This window comes from Paralichthys olivaceus, chromosome 8 (assembly GCF_024713975.1).
Source record: "Paralichthys olivaceus isolate ysfri-2021 chromosome 8, ASM2471397v2, whole genome shotgun sequence".
Taxonomy (NCBI): domain Eukaryota; kingdom Metazoa; phylum Chordata; class Actinopteri; order Pleuronectiformes; family Paralichthyidae; genus Paralichthys; species Paralichthys olivaceus.
The window spans coordinates 8,009,998-8,025,206 of NC_091100.1; the positions used below are offsets into that span (position 1 = coordinate 8,009,998).

At 39.9% G+C, this 15,209-nt stretch overlaps 1 protein-coding gene across 20 annotated transcripts in view; it reads left to right on the forward strand.

Annotated features, from left to right (window-relative positions):
• The window catches only part of inpp4b (inositol polyphosphate-4-phosphatase type II B), a 183,097-nt gene that overhangs the window by 135,725 nt on the left and 32,163 nt on the right, over positions 1-15,209 (forward strand). For all 20 annotated transcript variants that reach the window (XM_020101330.2, XM_020101329.2, XM_020101333.2 and 17 more), the window contains 2 exons: positions 1,077-1,224; positions 8,994-9,124. In XM_020101330.2, coding sequence (XP_019956889.2) covers positions 1,077-1,224; positions 8,994-9,124 — 279 coding nt within the window. The remainder of the gene's footprint in view (positions 1-1,076; positions 1,225-8,993; positions 9,125-15,209) is intronic.

The window sequence follows — 15,209 nt, forward strand, 5'->3', positions numbered from 1 at the left end:
TAAACAAGTGCACACATTGGAAGCAGTTGTTAAAATCAACCTGCTAACACACTTCATGATTCTGCATCCAATGTAACATCCTCTTACTACTTAAAAAATTCGATTGTAGGGCACCTCCTTAAATCCATCTGCGTTTGCAGGCAGCGCTGAACTGTAACACTCAAGGACAAATGACGTAGCATCAGCAAGATTAATGATTTAAACCCTTAGACGGGTGACATGAAAAAACGGACAATGTGCAGCCAGATCAGGGAGCGGTGCAGTAGAGTTTTTGGTAAAGGGAGCATTCTCTGTGCTGTTCGAGGAAGCAGAAGTGCGGCTCCCTCTTCTGATTTCAAGAAAAAGCATTTTGTTGGTACCATGCATGTTTGGCCGCCCAGAGCGAGATTGTCAGTGTTTCAGCTGCAGGGTGCTTCAGCTCCGACTTATTGAGTGACTTCCTTTCTGACTGCAGCTCTGCAGACGAAAAGGAGTAATAAACAGTGTTCAAGGCGCACAGCTTTCTTGCCCTCTGCTGCCAGCATGCAGATAAGAGCATTAGAGCTGTTTTTCATTTCCAGCCTTCGATTGCTGCTATTAGCCACTCTCTGCAAAAATGAGGAAGATGGGGCTGAATTTGAATTGGGTCTAAGAGACAAGTTGGATGGTGGGGTTAGCGAGCAAAGTTTCAAAATGATGCAACTGTCTGTGCCTCGCTGTTCAATAAACAAGCAATTAAAATGGAAATAGAGGAAATAATAAGGCAAATATTAACAGGACAGGGTTTGTGTATTTCAGTCTGCTTGTCAGTTGTGTTGCCACTGGAGTTGAAAGAGAGAAAGAGAGAAGATGAGAAGCACCTTATCTATGGCAGACACAGTTATTGATTATAGAATTTAATTTGTGCTTCATACCTCATGTGACTTTTGAAGACAGTCAGTCTTTTGCGTCCTTGAGGTTGCCAGCCATCAAAGCTGTTTTAGATCTTATGTCTCCCTTTTGTGAAATTGAAAGATTTAAGAGAACGTGATGCTTTTTCATTCTGTGTCCGATGATTCACTGCATCTTTCTTCTCTCCCTTTGTGTCCCTCCCCCAGTGTTCAAGAACCCAGTATGCAAAGTGTACAGATTTCAAACAATGGACAGCAAGTGGATGCTGGTGCGGGAACAAATGGAGGAGTGCACGTTGTCCTTTAGCATCCCCAGACAGCTGCTCTCTCTGTACATTCAGGAGGACATGAATAGGTAAGCATCTGTGAAATCATACCGGTAAATCTTAATGTGTCACTGCCAGATTTCACATTGGCGGCACAGTGGAAGAGTGGTTGGCACTGTCACCTCATAGCAAGAAAGTTCTGGGATTGAACTGTCTGACCAGGGCCCTTTCTCTGTGGAGTTTGCATGTTCTTTCCATGTCGGCGTGTGTTTCCTCTGGGTACTCCGGCTTCCTCCCACAGTCCAAAGACATGCAGCCTAGGGTAACTGGAGTATTGGACATAGTTCTGAATGTGCATGGATGGTTGTTTGTCTCTATATGTCTTGCCTCTGATGGACTGACTGCCTGTCCAGGATGTTCCCCGGCTCTCGCTCAATGTCGCCTGGGATTGGCAAAGAATGAAGTGATATAGATAATGGATGAAGCGTTTCATGTCTGCACTGGAGGACAGCCAAAAGATAAAAGTAAAACTCCAGCAAGGTGTTAGCTCATTACATGTACAGTGTGCATATCGAACTTATACTTAAACTTATGTTAAGAGTCATTTCAAAGTTCTGCCTATATTTGGAGTTAAATATTCCGATCCTTTAAAGAAGAAGGCGTCCAAGAAATAACAAACATCGTCTCTTCCACACACACTCACACCATCTCTGAGTCCTCTCACGTTGAACATCCTTTTACTGGTGCAGAACTAGATCGAACTGGTAATAACTGCAAGTGTGAGATGATACTATGGCTCTGTAACTTCTCAGGGCCCCAAACATTTCATGGGTTATTTACTGTTTTCAAACAAACTTGGTGTTTTGATGAAGAAATTTATGTTTGATTGGTCTTTTATCATGTCATGAGTAACTAAGTTCTGACTTCATGCTGTGCATAGTACCAGAAGTTTTCCAGAAAACAGAAAAAGTTAGTTACTCTCCGTCACTTCATTTAATTTAAAACGCAATGTCTTCTAGTTTTAATATCTCCCTCCAACATTTTAAAACTAATCAAATGTCAAGAGCATTTCCGATTCCATTTTGTACTAATTTAACTAATGAAAAGTCTAATTTTGAATAGATGAGAAATATTATGGAAATCAGGCATATTACTGCAATTTAAGTCCAGTCCAGTAAATACTGTAATAGAATGAGGGCAGGTTAGGACAAGGACAGAGGGTGATGGTGGATCACCAGTCTCCGAGTGTGCACTTGTAAGTAGATCAAAGAGTCCCTTCCCTCAGGCTCCACTAATGTTTGTCAAGACCGATTATTTCTCAAATGGCCTGTTGTCCCTAGCAACCCCTTTTCATATATAACACACATGCATCCACACACACAAAAACACACACAGCTTCAAATGATTTCTTCATTGCTCATTTTAATACAAGAAATAGGCACAAAAAATTAAAGATGCAGATGAAAATGATGCTGCACACTTAAATTAGTTTTTGAGCTGTAATCTAAATAATGTGACTGTGATGAAACACATTAATGATGGTTTTTAATATCACATTTATTTCCCAAATTATAAAGAATTGCCATTTATGTGTTGAACATGGCTCATAACGACACCCCGTGTTTCAAACCCTCTGGGACCTTGCTGGGCCAAATGCTTTTCTAGTGTCAACTGTTTCTACATTTCTCCATCTCTACATAATGACATTTATAATGGTTTGAAAAAAAGTTAACACCCTTTAATCATAGGTGGCTGGTCCTTGCAATGTGAGTGGGGATCTACAATGCTGGGTTCATTTTTAAATCTATGCTGAAACTAAGTCCCTAGACCACGACATTGTCCCTCATCCTCTGCTGCCCCTCAACTGTACAGAGACAACCATGGTCTTAGCTGTCAGGAAATTCTGGAGGCCATATGCCCTGGAGTCATTGCTTTTAGCTACACAACCTAGATAACCTAGCTTATGCTAGGGGGGTGTGCCTGTGTCCTAGTCCCGCCTCCTAGCACTGCGTTCTAAAGGCATTTCTAGATTTCCAGGGAGAGACACTTCAGCCCAAACTTAGGGGTGAAGTTACTGGAGGAGACATGTTGATGATCACAATTGTATGCACCTGAAGTATCACACTGAGTTTGCGGAACCGTGCTTTAAATGTGTAATAAAGCACATCCTGTACTGCACACATACACATAGAAACAATCACTGGGTCATTATTGATCAATGGACCAGACAAACAGATGAATCCGTTCACATCCTTGCACCTTCTTCTCCACACGTCCTCTCTCAGTATCTCTCACCCGACTTTCTGTTTGAATAAAAGATGATCAGCTCTGCAAACCGATCATTTCAATCATAGCTAAATTTAGAAGACAATTATAGAATATTTATTAAAGTCTTATCTGTATAATGCAGCTCGTGAGCTCTCAGCAGGCTCCAAACCATGACTACCTTATACTACGTTTGTTTATTAACAGGCATGTGTTGCGTGTATCCAGCTCGGTTGCTTAAGCACCTCTCCTATAATCCTCTTTAAGTGTTGTCTTTCTCCATGGTTCATCTTCGTTTAGCCTATTCTGTCAGCCAGCTTTGCACTGATGCTAACTCTGTGTTTTGAATGATTCAGTAAGTGTTGTAAAGTTGTAAGTGCAGCAGCGGTGGATGGTGGGTGGCTTTGTTTGATTCCTCGATGATAATCTCAGATGTCTCTTCCTTCTGTTTGATCACTTTCGTGTATATAGCCATGTTTTAATCTAGCTCTGCGAACATAGAGGTGTCTGTACCTCCAGTACAGACACAGTGCGGGGGGTTTGTGTGTGTATGTGTGTGCATATACAGATAATAAATGCATATATAGTAAAGTGACTGTGAGAAAATCATGGCCCCTTCTTCTCTGCTGTGATTCAGTGTCTTATAGGTGATATTTCGACATCAGGTGTCACTGTTTGGATCTGTGCGTTCAGGATCACGTAAATGACTGAGCTTGTTGGAAAGTGCTGCATGTGTTGTGAAAGAAAGGTTTGTTCTTCAGTCCTCTCACGCAGGTTTTATTGACCCCACACACAAAGCCCTCTGTGATTAAATTGAAGAGGCACTATAACGCACCATGAAATAAAGGTGCTCCCACATGACAGGTCTTTGCTCTTTGGGAAATGTATTCTATACTCTCTATTCTACTCTGTCATCTGCACGAGGACATTTAAACACATTGCTTTCCTAAAGGTTTTTCTTGGTTTTAGTTGCTAATATCTGCATCATGGTTTAAGTCTAAATAAATGACTAATCTGCAGCAGTTTCTGTACGTCTCCATATCAAATCCTAATTTTTTTACCTCTACCAAGGAGGTTATGATGTCATTTTTGTTTGTCTGTTTGTGTGTCTATTTTCCAGTCTTTTAGCAGGATTATGCAAAAACTAATGAACCGATTTCATTGTGAAGTATGGGACAAGGACTAACCCATTAACTTTTGGAGCGAATCCGATTAAGGGGGCGAATCCTTAGACTGTAAATAAAGATAGATGACGTGTCTCTACTTCCTGCCACTACCCAGAAATGAAGCCAAAATATCTCAGACCCAAGCTTTGCCATCTTGCACATTTGGAGCCAGTCTGCGCAGTAGCGATCAGGGGATGAAGCCACACTATCGAGATCCTCAGCTGTCAGTCATGACATGTCACCAGCATCAAATGAATAATTTAAACTAAACTTGAGCACTGAGAACATACATCAGTGTGATAACAACAACAGGAAATGACAGAAACCATATTTGGTACTTTGACTTTTTACTTTGGCTCATATCCCATCCACAAACTTCAAGACACTTTAGCTGTTATGTTGTCAATCTCTATATACAGTCAATGGGACGAATATTTTGTGATTGGATGAATTTCAGTATTTTGGGGAATTTCTCAAGAAACAGTATTGATGAAAACCCCTAAATTTATAAAGGACTAATAACTTTGAACATGCTAAATTTGGTGTGGATCCAGATGATGCAGATTTTGTGAATGAAAATAAGTATTTTACAGAGGTGATTTTTACTCAGTTACTGTTCGATAACAAATTAAGCTGCAACTACCAATGTGTAGCTAAGATAATGAAGATTCAGTAAAGTACAAGTAGTTTTGACATGTCTTATAGTTACTGGTATACCTTTAAAATTGATAGAGTGGTGGAAGCAGGGTTTATACCACCTTGTTGGAAGTATGGGCTCAGAGTGCCCTTCCAGCGTTATTCCAAATGCTTGCAGTCACTTATAAATCACATCCACACTGTTGACACTGCTGTGTTTTGATCAAGACACATCTGTTACAAGTCACAATAAAAACCCATGCATATAATAACACCATTTATAAAAATGTAAACCTAATTATCTTTGTGCCACTGTTATCTATGATGCCAACAAAGCAGTTTAACAGATGTAATAATCATCCATAGAACAGAACAGAAGACATTTAATCAGAGTAAAGGGGATAAACCTCCTTCAGCATTAACTTGGATGTTTGACCCTCACAGTGCAGATTGATGTATGTGGAGGGTTTGACATTCGAAGACTGTTTTCACATTCATCTGTCTCCACTTAACTCAGATCTAAGATTAATGTGTGTGCCAGCGTAATCTTTATAGCCTAGGCTAGAGGCCAGTCATCGCCCAACGCAAAACGTTCATGAGTGCGATGCGTCGTCTTGCATACTCATAGATTCTGAACTTGAGGAAGAAGATGTAGATGTAATTTTAAGAATTTTAATTAGTTAGATAAACATATTTATTTGTACCTGGAGGGGATGTTTTAAAATATGAATCCAAACCAAATGTATTCCCCAATTTGAGAGAACGGTAGATTCAGCAGAGCCACATTGGCTCCAAACAGGTCATTTAAACACGTAAAAATGATTTCATTCCTTTTTATAAAATTATATCCACAGAGTTTTTTTGCTTCTGTCGATATATAAATAATATATTTATTCTACAAACTGTTTATATGAGCACATTTTTTCTCTGAATGTCTGTTGTTGGATCTAACACCAAAAAACCTTATTGACATTCTGGCCCTTTCTTACATGCATACACTTAATCAGCCCATACATATTCTTATCATACTTTTCCTCAATCACACCTTTACTCTTTTCAGACAATAGCATTGTGATTAAAGAGGTGATGCTATATCTCTGCATCTGCCATCCCTCTGCCTTATCACCCTCATTTAGCAAGTAGATGTGTTTTATCTTCTATTTTATCCACTCTATTATTTACAACGGGATCATCCACCCTGACCTCAGCTCCAGACTTCCAGACACACAATACCAGATCAGACACTGAGGAGCAGTGGCTGGTGTAGTCAGAGGGTTTCGATTATGGTGAATGACTGCAATCTGTTAAAGAGCATTGTACCAGTGTAGCATTTCCTGAAACTCTGAGAACATTGCCTCTTGATTGGTTAAAATGGCCCATTTATGTTATTAGGGACCACTTCAACCTAAGTGGTCAGAAACAATATATTTGATTGAAGCCAGGTAATGTGGAGTGGTCCTGCTCAGGCCTCAACAGCTGGGAAATCTACCTCTGTGCTGTTGTCTTGACACACAAGAGTTCCAAAACAATTGAAGTGTTCAGCCCCAGGCTTCGATTAGAATCCATCAATAGAAGAGCAGTGTTTGTTTTCTTTTCATCTGGTTCTTTTTTCCGATATCTCAATTTTTTTTATTTTCATTTCAAAATAAGTATCTCTGAGCAACTCATTTGCAAATATGCAAATCTTATCCCTGGGAATTTTGCACCCAACACCTTTTTGAATAAACATACATGTATATTCACTCCTGGTCTCAGTCTAAATCCATTCACAATCAAAAATAGTGCCCAGCACAAGCCAAAACTATAAATAATACTTTTATTCAAACAATCTGATCTCTGAACTGAAAAGTATTCCTGTGGTGCCCACAGTGCTGCAAGCGTGTTACTGTGTTATAATCAGATGTACTTACCTTGTGAGCGAGCCATCTATCTTCCAATGCCACAAGCATCACTTACTTTCCACCACCTCCAGAACTTGTCAGCATGTGGCGCCCCGAGAGGTTATTTCCATTGGCAGGTTTTTTTCAGAACACAAAGAGACAAACGATAGCTATTTGTTATTCAACCCACTAATGTCCTATCTGCCATGCAGGCAGGAAAAGTGGATTATTGGTCATTTGCAAATGTTTATTTTCTCTCACTTAACTCCAGGGGCGTTCACCCATACAGTAAATTTTACTTTGATTTCAGGGTTTGAAATATTCCTCCATGAGATTTCTGAGCTCCTCTGCTCAACAGAAAACACTGATCCTGAGGCTGCTGAAGCAGAGGCCCTGATTACCAACATTTGCTTAATGCACATCTTGCCGCTAGTCTGGCACACCCCCTAACAAAGCCAGATAATTCGAACCACGTTCAAATTCACCAGATCCAGTTTTCTATTTGGATCTGCTTTGTGTAATCCTGCTAACTGACAGACAGACAAACAAACAGTGACGTAAACACAACCTTCTTATTTGCTGAGTTTAAAAAAAACAGCTTATCAGTAATCTCTGGAGGGTAGACTACTGCGCACATTGTTCATGAATGACCTTTAATCTACTTTTATATGTCTGTACTAAAATTTCCTGCTACTTCATCAGCTGAAATATGCTCCACATATACTGATATTTCTTCAAAAAACTAATATCAGTGGACATGTCTGTGTAGCTCTGGTGCTAACAGCATTAAAAAGATGATTACATTTAAATAATTCAACCACACCATGTTTTTCAGAAACACTGTCCTTCTAAGTCTAATATTTGTTTTTTGTAATTTTAGCCTTTCTCTCTCTCTCTCTCTCTCTCTCTCTCTCTCTCTCTTTCTCTATCTATCTGGCATCATTTCTATCACCCTCTGCTGTGTATTGAAATACTTCAAAGTAATCTAAAAATAACTTCCTCACCTGGAGGAAACCAAGGAATCGTCTGGAGAGACGATCACCAGCTAATGTGTTGTTTTAGCGGTTGAACTACAACAAAGAATAAACTACTACATTATGCATTCAAGCAATTATGCCTGGTCCTAACAATAGGTCGAAGCAACAAGCATTTATACATGCAGCCTTTCATTTAAGGGCACACAGAATACAAAATGCATGAGGTGTAATCACAGAAAATTGGTCTCGTTATCATGAAAGTAACGCACATGACCGTGTATTAAACCTCCTCCAACCTCGAATTTCTATAATATCACCACAATTTACTTTTAAGTAAAAGCTGGAGGACTGGTTTCTGAATGATATCTGTCCATTTGATGTCGCCTGTTAGATGCAAATCATGAGCTAATGAAAGAGGCTGTGCTTCAAGTAGGAAATCAGCGCTCGCCCCACAAACAGACACACACTCATGCTCTCGTATATTTTCTAACCAAGCAGCTCAGATGATTTTGGCCTTGGGCTGCAGGCACAGCTCCATGAAAGGCAACCAATCACTCCAGTGTCACCACTAAAGACCAGATGGGTTTGTCATATAAGTGATGGAGAAAAATGGCAGGGGCTGGGGAAGAATTTGATAGGGCACAGTGGTCCAGCGGACACCAGATACTAACCTGAGGCCTAGAAATGTGTCAGTATGGGGTTTTTTGCAATTAAGTTCATACCCTCATTGAAACATTTGAGTTATGGAGGCAGCAGATATGTAGATACAGCATTATGATTTTGAGTTGTACAATGTATAATGTCTATTTTTAATGAGCTATAAAAACACAGAAGCTATGGGGGGGGACATCTGGCAAAGTCAGATTCTGTCAATTTATTGATCAGTTATCTGTTAATCTCTCGAACGTCCTTCTAAACCTGTGTTTATGTGTAGGGTGCAGGACCTGAGGGAGCTGGGGGAGCTCTCTCCTCATTGGGACAACTTAAGGAAGGAGGTGATGGCCCGGTATGGCGGAATCATCAGCTCCTACCAGGAGACTTTGGCTGAACTGGACAAGATAACCGGTATGACCTCATCCACTTCCTAATGTTGCATTCTCTATAGTGCAAGTGCCCGTCAAGCTGAATCGTGACCTTTTATGATGTCATCAGTGGCATCTTCAAAGGGCTGCGTCTCTAGTTCGATCTTTGCTTGATGTGATCGTGTTAACAATGCTTTCTTTGGAATTAAGGGAGGAATCTCTCTCTCAGGCCCTTTAGCTGCACACTTTCCAAGTCAGTCAACAAGATTATTGGTTGTTGAGAAAATGTAAATAAAGGCACAGAGACAGACATGAGATGTCTTCGCACATGTATTATTGCACATGCAAAATGCGCGATGCAAACAAAGTTAATTTCCTTCTCAGATCATTAAAGCTTTTGTGATTCTGATACAATAGTGTTAAAGTACGTACAGATTTATTCAGTGCCCTTGGTTACATAGATTTCTTGAAGGTCTCTGTTCAGTGATGTCATACTTTGTCACACCATGAGCCATGTGACTGGTTCAGTTAAAGTAAAAGTAAATTATTTCTTCTTATCACGGTTTGTCCTTGGATGTACAGGAAAACTTTTTCAATTTCCCCAAAGAATCAAAAGGAAATTGAAATGCAGCATTGTGGGTAGAGCTGTACTTGGACACAGCAAAAGTACAGCAGCTGGTCAACTTTGTTCTTTTCAGAAGTCAAATGAGCTGTTAATTTTTTCAGTATTGTTAGTTGTGAGAGGAGTCTTGTACTTTTATGTGCTATACTTATAATATATAATATAATATGATACTAATATAGTTGAAGAAATTAAAGACCTGGGGTTTGTCATGTCTGTAATGTGGCCGACCTGTACACGTGTTGATAACCTGATCGTACCATGAAAACACTTTGAGGGCCTCAAACCCATCCAGTTAATTGCAAAGAGAGAGAGGACAACTTTGACTTGAGAGATAGATTCCAGGTGATTGGTGTCGATGGAAAACTTAGTGAGAGGTTGGTTCATTTATCTACTTGCTATCAGAGTTTCCATAGCAACACAGGTTTCTTCAGGTGCAATTGAAATGTGTGTGCCAGTGTGCCCTTCTGTGTTTTATTAGATTTACTGTTTGCTGGGCAGACGTAAACTGGTACAAATCTCTGCCATGTGCAAAAAAAAACATGATTCCTGCATCTCATTTACAAATACTCACTGCTCTACTTACTATGCAAATATCTTTGCAAATATTTTGCATAATAAATGATTCTGCAACGTTAGTTTAGAGGTGAACAAAGAAAGCTATTAGGCTTTTTCTCATCTGCCCATGACATTCAACAATGAAACATTGAACACATTGTAATGCCACAGATTATTAGTGATAATCAAGTGTATTTGCAAAAGCTGTATGTGTTGTGTTCGGATTAAATATCGAAAAACAGGATGAAAGCTCTTACTTCATATGAACAGTAGAGTAGGTGCTGCTGAAAGTAGCAGACCTTCATTGTGCAGAAGCTGTTAGGTGTTCATGATGCATTATTTGTCTTTAACAGGAAAAGGAGGATAGATATTGAAGTCCATAGACTGATCAAGCTCTCTGCATTTGTCCATTTTCAGCTTCTTTTTTGTTATAATCTCCTCCTGGCTGATGAATTTTACTCTCATCCCCATAATGAGATATTTGTTTCTTCAGCTTTTTTCTTTGCTGATATGGTGCTTTTGCTGATAAGCGATAATGGCAGTGGTTAAGCCGGCCTGCTCTGACTGCTGGGGCTCTGGGGGCGGGGATACAGAGGGAAGTGGATAATGTGGCGTTGGTTATTATAGTTCCTGACAAGTTCCCTGTGTGGCCCAGATGTTGCAATAAAGGGAGAAGCTCTCTGCCCACTCTAATCCAGTCCTGCATTACCTTAACAGGATGACAGGCATAAACAAGCAGGGTGGGCAAACTGCTGCAGATGAATTACTGATGGCTAATATGATTAGAGAAGGTGGAGGGCTGAGGGTGAAGAGCAGTGGATGAGCAGAGATGAGGAAACAGGGATTGAAAAGATAACAAACTAAACAAATAATGACAAATATGAAGATAGGCCTCACTGTTCTGTTATTGTATGTACATACTGTACAAATAGGGGATGCATAAGTATGTTCTTACTTTCAAATGTTCATATATAATAATGATAATAGTCTCTATCATTATTTCCAAACAATGTTACAAAGTGCCTCGAAAGAGGACCAAAAAAAAAAACAAATATTTTTTAATTAAAGTAAGTAAATTAAAATTCACATAGAGATGAAAGTTTTCATTTTAAAAACTGTTTGAGAAAGGGATTTAAAAGCAGTAACAATATATGGCATTGCTGATTGCGTCCATACTGCACAAGCAAGATGGTTACTATCCATTTGGGCTCCGGGAACTACCAGAAGACGACTATCAGCCGATGTAAGATGGTGTACAGGCACATAGGGAGTTAGTAAATTCTTGATATACTGGGGGTTGGCTGTGTTAAGCTTTAAAAGTCAATAAAATCATATATGGGAACATAAACAGGAAACCAGTGCAGTGAGGCTAGAATCTGTTATATGTGGTTGTTTTCTTGAAGGAGTAATAATCCCAGCAGCAACATTTTGTTTGTATTGAAGGTGATGCTCAGATGCCTGATATGAACGATATCAGTCAATCGAATTTTATTTGTATAGCCACATATTCACAAATCACAGTTTGTGATTTAAGGTGCGACACCCTCCGTCCTTAACCCTCAACAAGAGAATGGAAAAAACTACCAAAAAATCCTATTAACTAGGGGAAAAAACATAGAAACCTCAGAGAGAGCCACATGTGAAGGATCCCTCCCCCAGGATGGACAGAAGTGCAATAGATGCTGCGTGTAACTGAACACATCAACAAAATAACAGTATTTACAACAGTGATTAGAAGAAACAGTTTGTGTTTCATGTCTGATAGAGATGAAGGGAGCAGCAATGACAAATGAATTAAGGAGTTATTGTCAGTAATGGTAGAATATGTGAGTAGGTGTTTTGTATTTCAAGCAGTTTTGTTGTAATCAAAGTACACGATCAACTGCCACCATGTAAGAGCTAAATTGCTGGATGTCTTCTGAGGATTGTCCTTAAATAGGATTATTTGGGCATTTATGTTAATTAGAGGCTGACTCTAATGCACGTATCACTGAAGAAGTCTGGAAGATTTTGATGCACCAAGAAGAATCTGTATTCTGTGCACATTTCATGGGTCAGCCAGAGTTTTGCATATGTTTATCTAATTTAACTTCTATTTGCAAGAACAAAAACAGCAGCAGCTCTTAGAAGCTGCAGGTAGCAGAATAAGAAGAGGAAGGAGAGATGCACTCCTCTGGGAGGTTGAGATAGAGTCGCAATGTTTAGGTTCAAGACCATATCCATTTTTAATGACGAGCTGACCTCAGCGAATATTTTAGATGCTCTAATAACTGTTCATGAATTAATCGTCCCTTTACCCATTGTTTACGAGCCGGCAAATTAAAAACACATACATAATCCCGTTAGCACAGTGTTTGTTGGACCTCCGGTATCACTGGCACGTCAGCAGAGCTACATATTGTAGATAAGGGCAGTGTCATAAATCTGTGTGGTCGCCAGTAACGCTAGTTATTGTACAGTGAGAAAGATGGACACGATAGCTCATTTCTTATTTTCTCTGTATTCTTTCCAGTCTCTAGCCTCCAGATAAAGATTTAGTACTGTGTCTCTGTCATTTGCTATTTTACAGGTGACAATAGTAATAAGAGAATACCTTAAAAATACAAAGTTAACAGGAATAAATTGGATCAGACGTGACTCGTCTAATTCCCACACTCTGACTGATCCCACCACTCACAGCATGTGTCCACTCCTCCTCTGTGTATACAACATATCTAAGTGTGGATTGATTCAGAAAGCATGCTGTGCTCTCAGCATCACAGGAAAATGAAGAAGGAATCCTTCACATGCTTACACAGACCGACATTGATCTGACTGACCTGACACCTACGAGCCTCCACTGGTGCTTGTTGCAGTGTGTGATCTTGTGTGTTTTTCCCCTCTCAGCTTGTTCTCAGACACACAGGCAAAGGCCTTTAAAAGCATAGGATATTGGTTGTTGGCCCTCTGAAGGAATCAAAAGGAGCACAGAAAAGGGGCTTAGAGCAAAGAAATGATGGCAAAGATTAAAAGAAGAGATACTGGCCAGATGTTGGTCAGCCCTGCTGGCACCCAGCCCCTCTGTCACACAGCCAGCCCACCTGGGCAGACAGATGGGGATCTGATACGGTTAATTCATCTAACCTACAACAGTCACTAGCTCAATTAGCCTGGTCCCCTGAGCTCTGCGGCCAATGGTGAGTCCCCACTGAGCAAGGATGACGGCTCAGCCACTGACCGAAATATAACCCGGGGCACAGAAATGTGAGGAGGTTCACTGACGAGACCGGTTTTATTTCTAATAAGGTGAAAAATTTGCACAAGCAGTATGTTAGCATTGTGACTGTGAGCATGTCAGCATGTCATGATATTAGCATTTAACTCAGGACCAAGCTGCCTGAGTACATCCTCACAGAGCTGCTAGCATGGCTGCAGTCTCCTTCTCCTGTTGATAAAATGACTACATCACTTCACCACAGGGACTCTCTCAGTTTGCATGTCTCGGCCTTGGCAGTCAACTTGTAAACATCTAGTGGACACCAGATATGCTCTTCAAACAAAGGTTTACTTTATACTCTATGAATTATTAAATGTCTTAATGTTTGTTTGCATCTAATACTCATTTCTGCACGTGGAGCTTATTTGTTGGATTTATCTATTTGATTTGTATGATATCTAAATAAAATTTGTGTTGAAACTAATTTGTATCTACAGTCCCTTGGCAGGTCACAATTCAAACACTACCATATTGACAGAACAACACTAACAAACTGAAGAAAACACAGTACAGAGTTACACACAGTGTGTAGGTCTCCACTATAGTTACTCAACAGATTGTATATTCTGTTTAGAAACAGCATCTGTTTACATTTGTGCTTTAATATATTGCAGCAAATCTGTTGCCGCCATAGTGAGAAGACATGATTGATTTTCAGTGCTTGAAAATAATAAGCCACATCGCTGTCAGCTCCTGCTGAGTCATAAGTGTTATCCATTTCTGAGGTAACACATTTCAGCTTGAGTGGGACAGCGGTTTCAGCATTATGTACAGTAATGGAGGTGCAGTGGATTTGTTTTCATGTTTGTTCAACCTGCCAAACAGTATTAAAATCTGTGGCAGGTAACAGGTTTTCTCTTCTCATTCTGTGTGAACACAGAGCTGCTGCTACACTGGTTCGTTTCCTCTGGAGTATTTTATGATCCATGAGGAAAGAGTCTGTGTTTAGCTCTCTTAAATTCAGCACATTTCAGATGGACAAGCTAGAAACTGTGCTGCTACTTAAAGGCTTTTACTTTGTCTTATTGTCAGATTGCTGCTGTGAACACTGAGCTGTCCAGCAACTCATTAATCTTTGACATATGAGCTGGTAATAACATTACAATTCAGAATATTTAGAAGGTTTAGTTGAGTCAAAACTACAGAATGGAGCTGCTTTGCAGCTGCCTCTCACACTCCACAAAGCTTCAGGTTGGGGTTTGGTTGATTGTCTCTGTATGTTGGCCCTCTGATGGACATAGAGTTCATTATAAAGGACAAATGCAACTCCTCAAATATGAATCCACATACTTCCATTACACTAATGTGAGTAGTTGTTTCAGGATAGCATGGATTTAAAGGTTCAGTGTGTAGAATTTTGTGATATCCAGTGTTGAAATTGCATGTTGCAGCTGAACACCCCTCACCTCACCCTCTCCTTCCAAACATGAAAAAGAACCTGTGGTAGCTTCAGTTGTCATAAAAACTCAAAAAGTGTTTAGTTTGTCCAGTCTGGACTAATGTAAAAAACATGGCGGCCTCTGTAGAGAGGGTGCCCTCCATGTAAATATAAAGTATTTTAATATAAAGGGCCTTTTCTGGGGTAAAGAAAACTACAATTCATACAATTTAAGTGAACTAGTGAAAACATTAAACATTAAATATCTGCCGATAGTTCCCTTTCACCTAAATCTTTAGATTTCTCCAGTGACT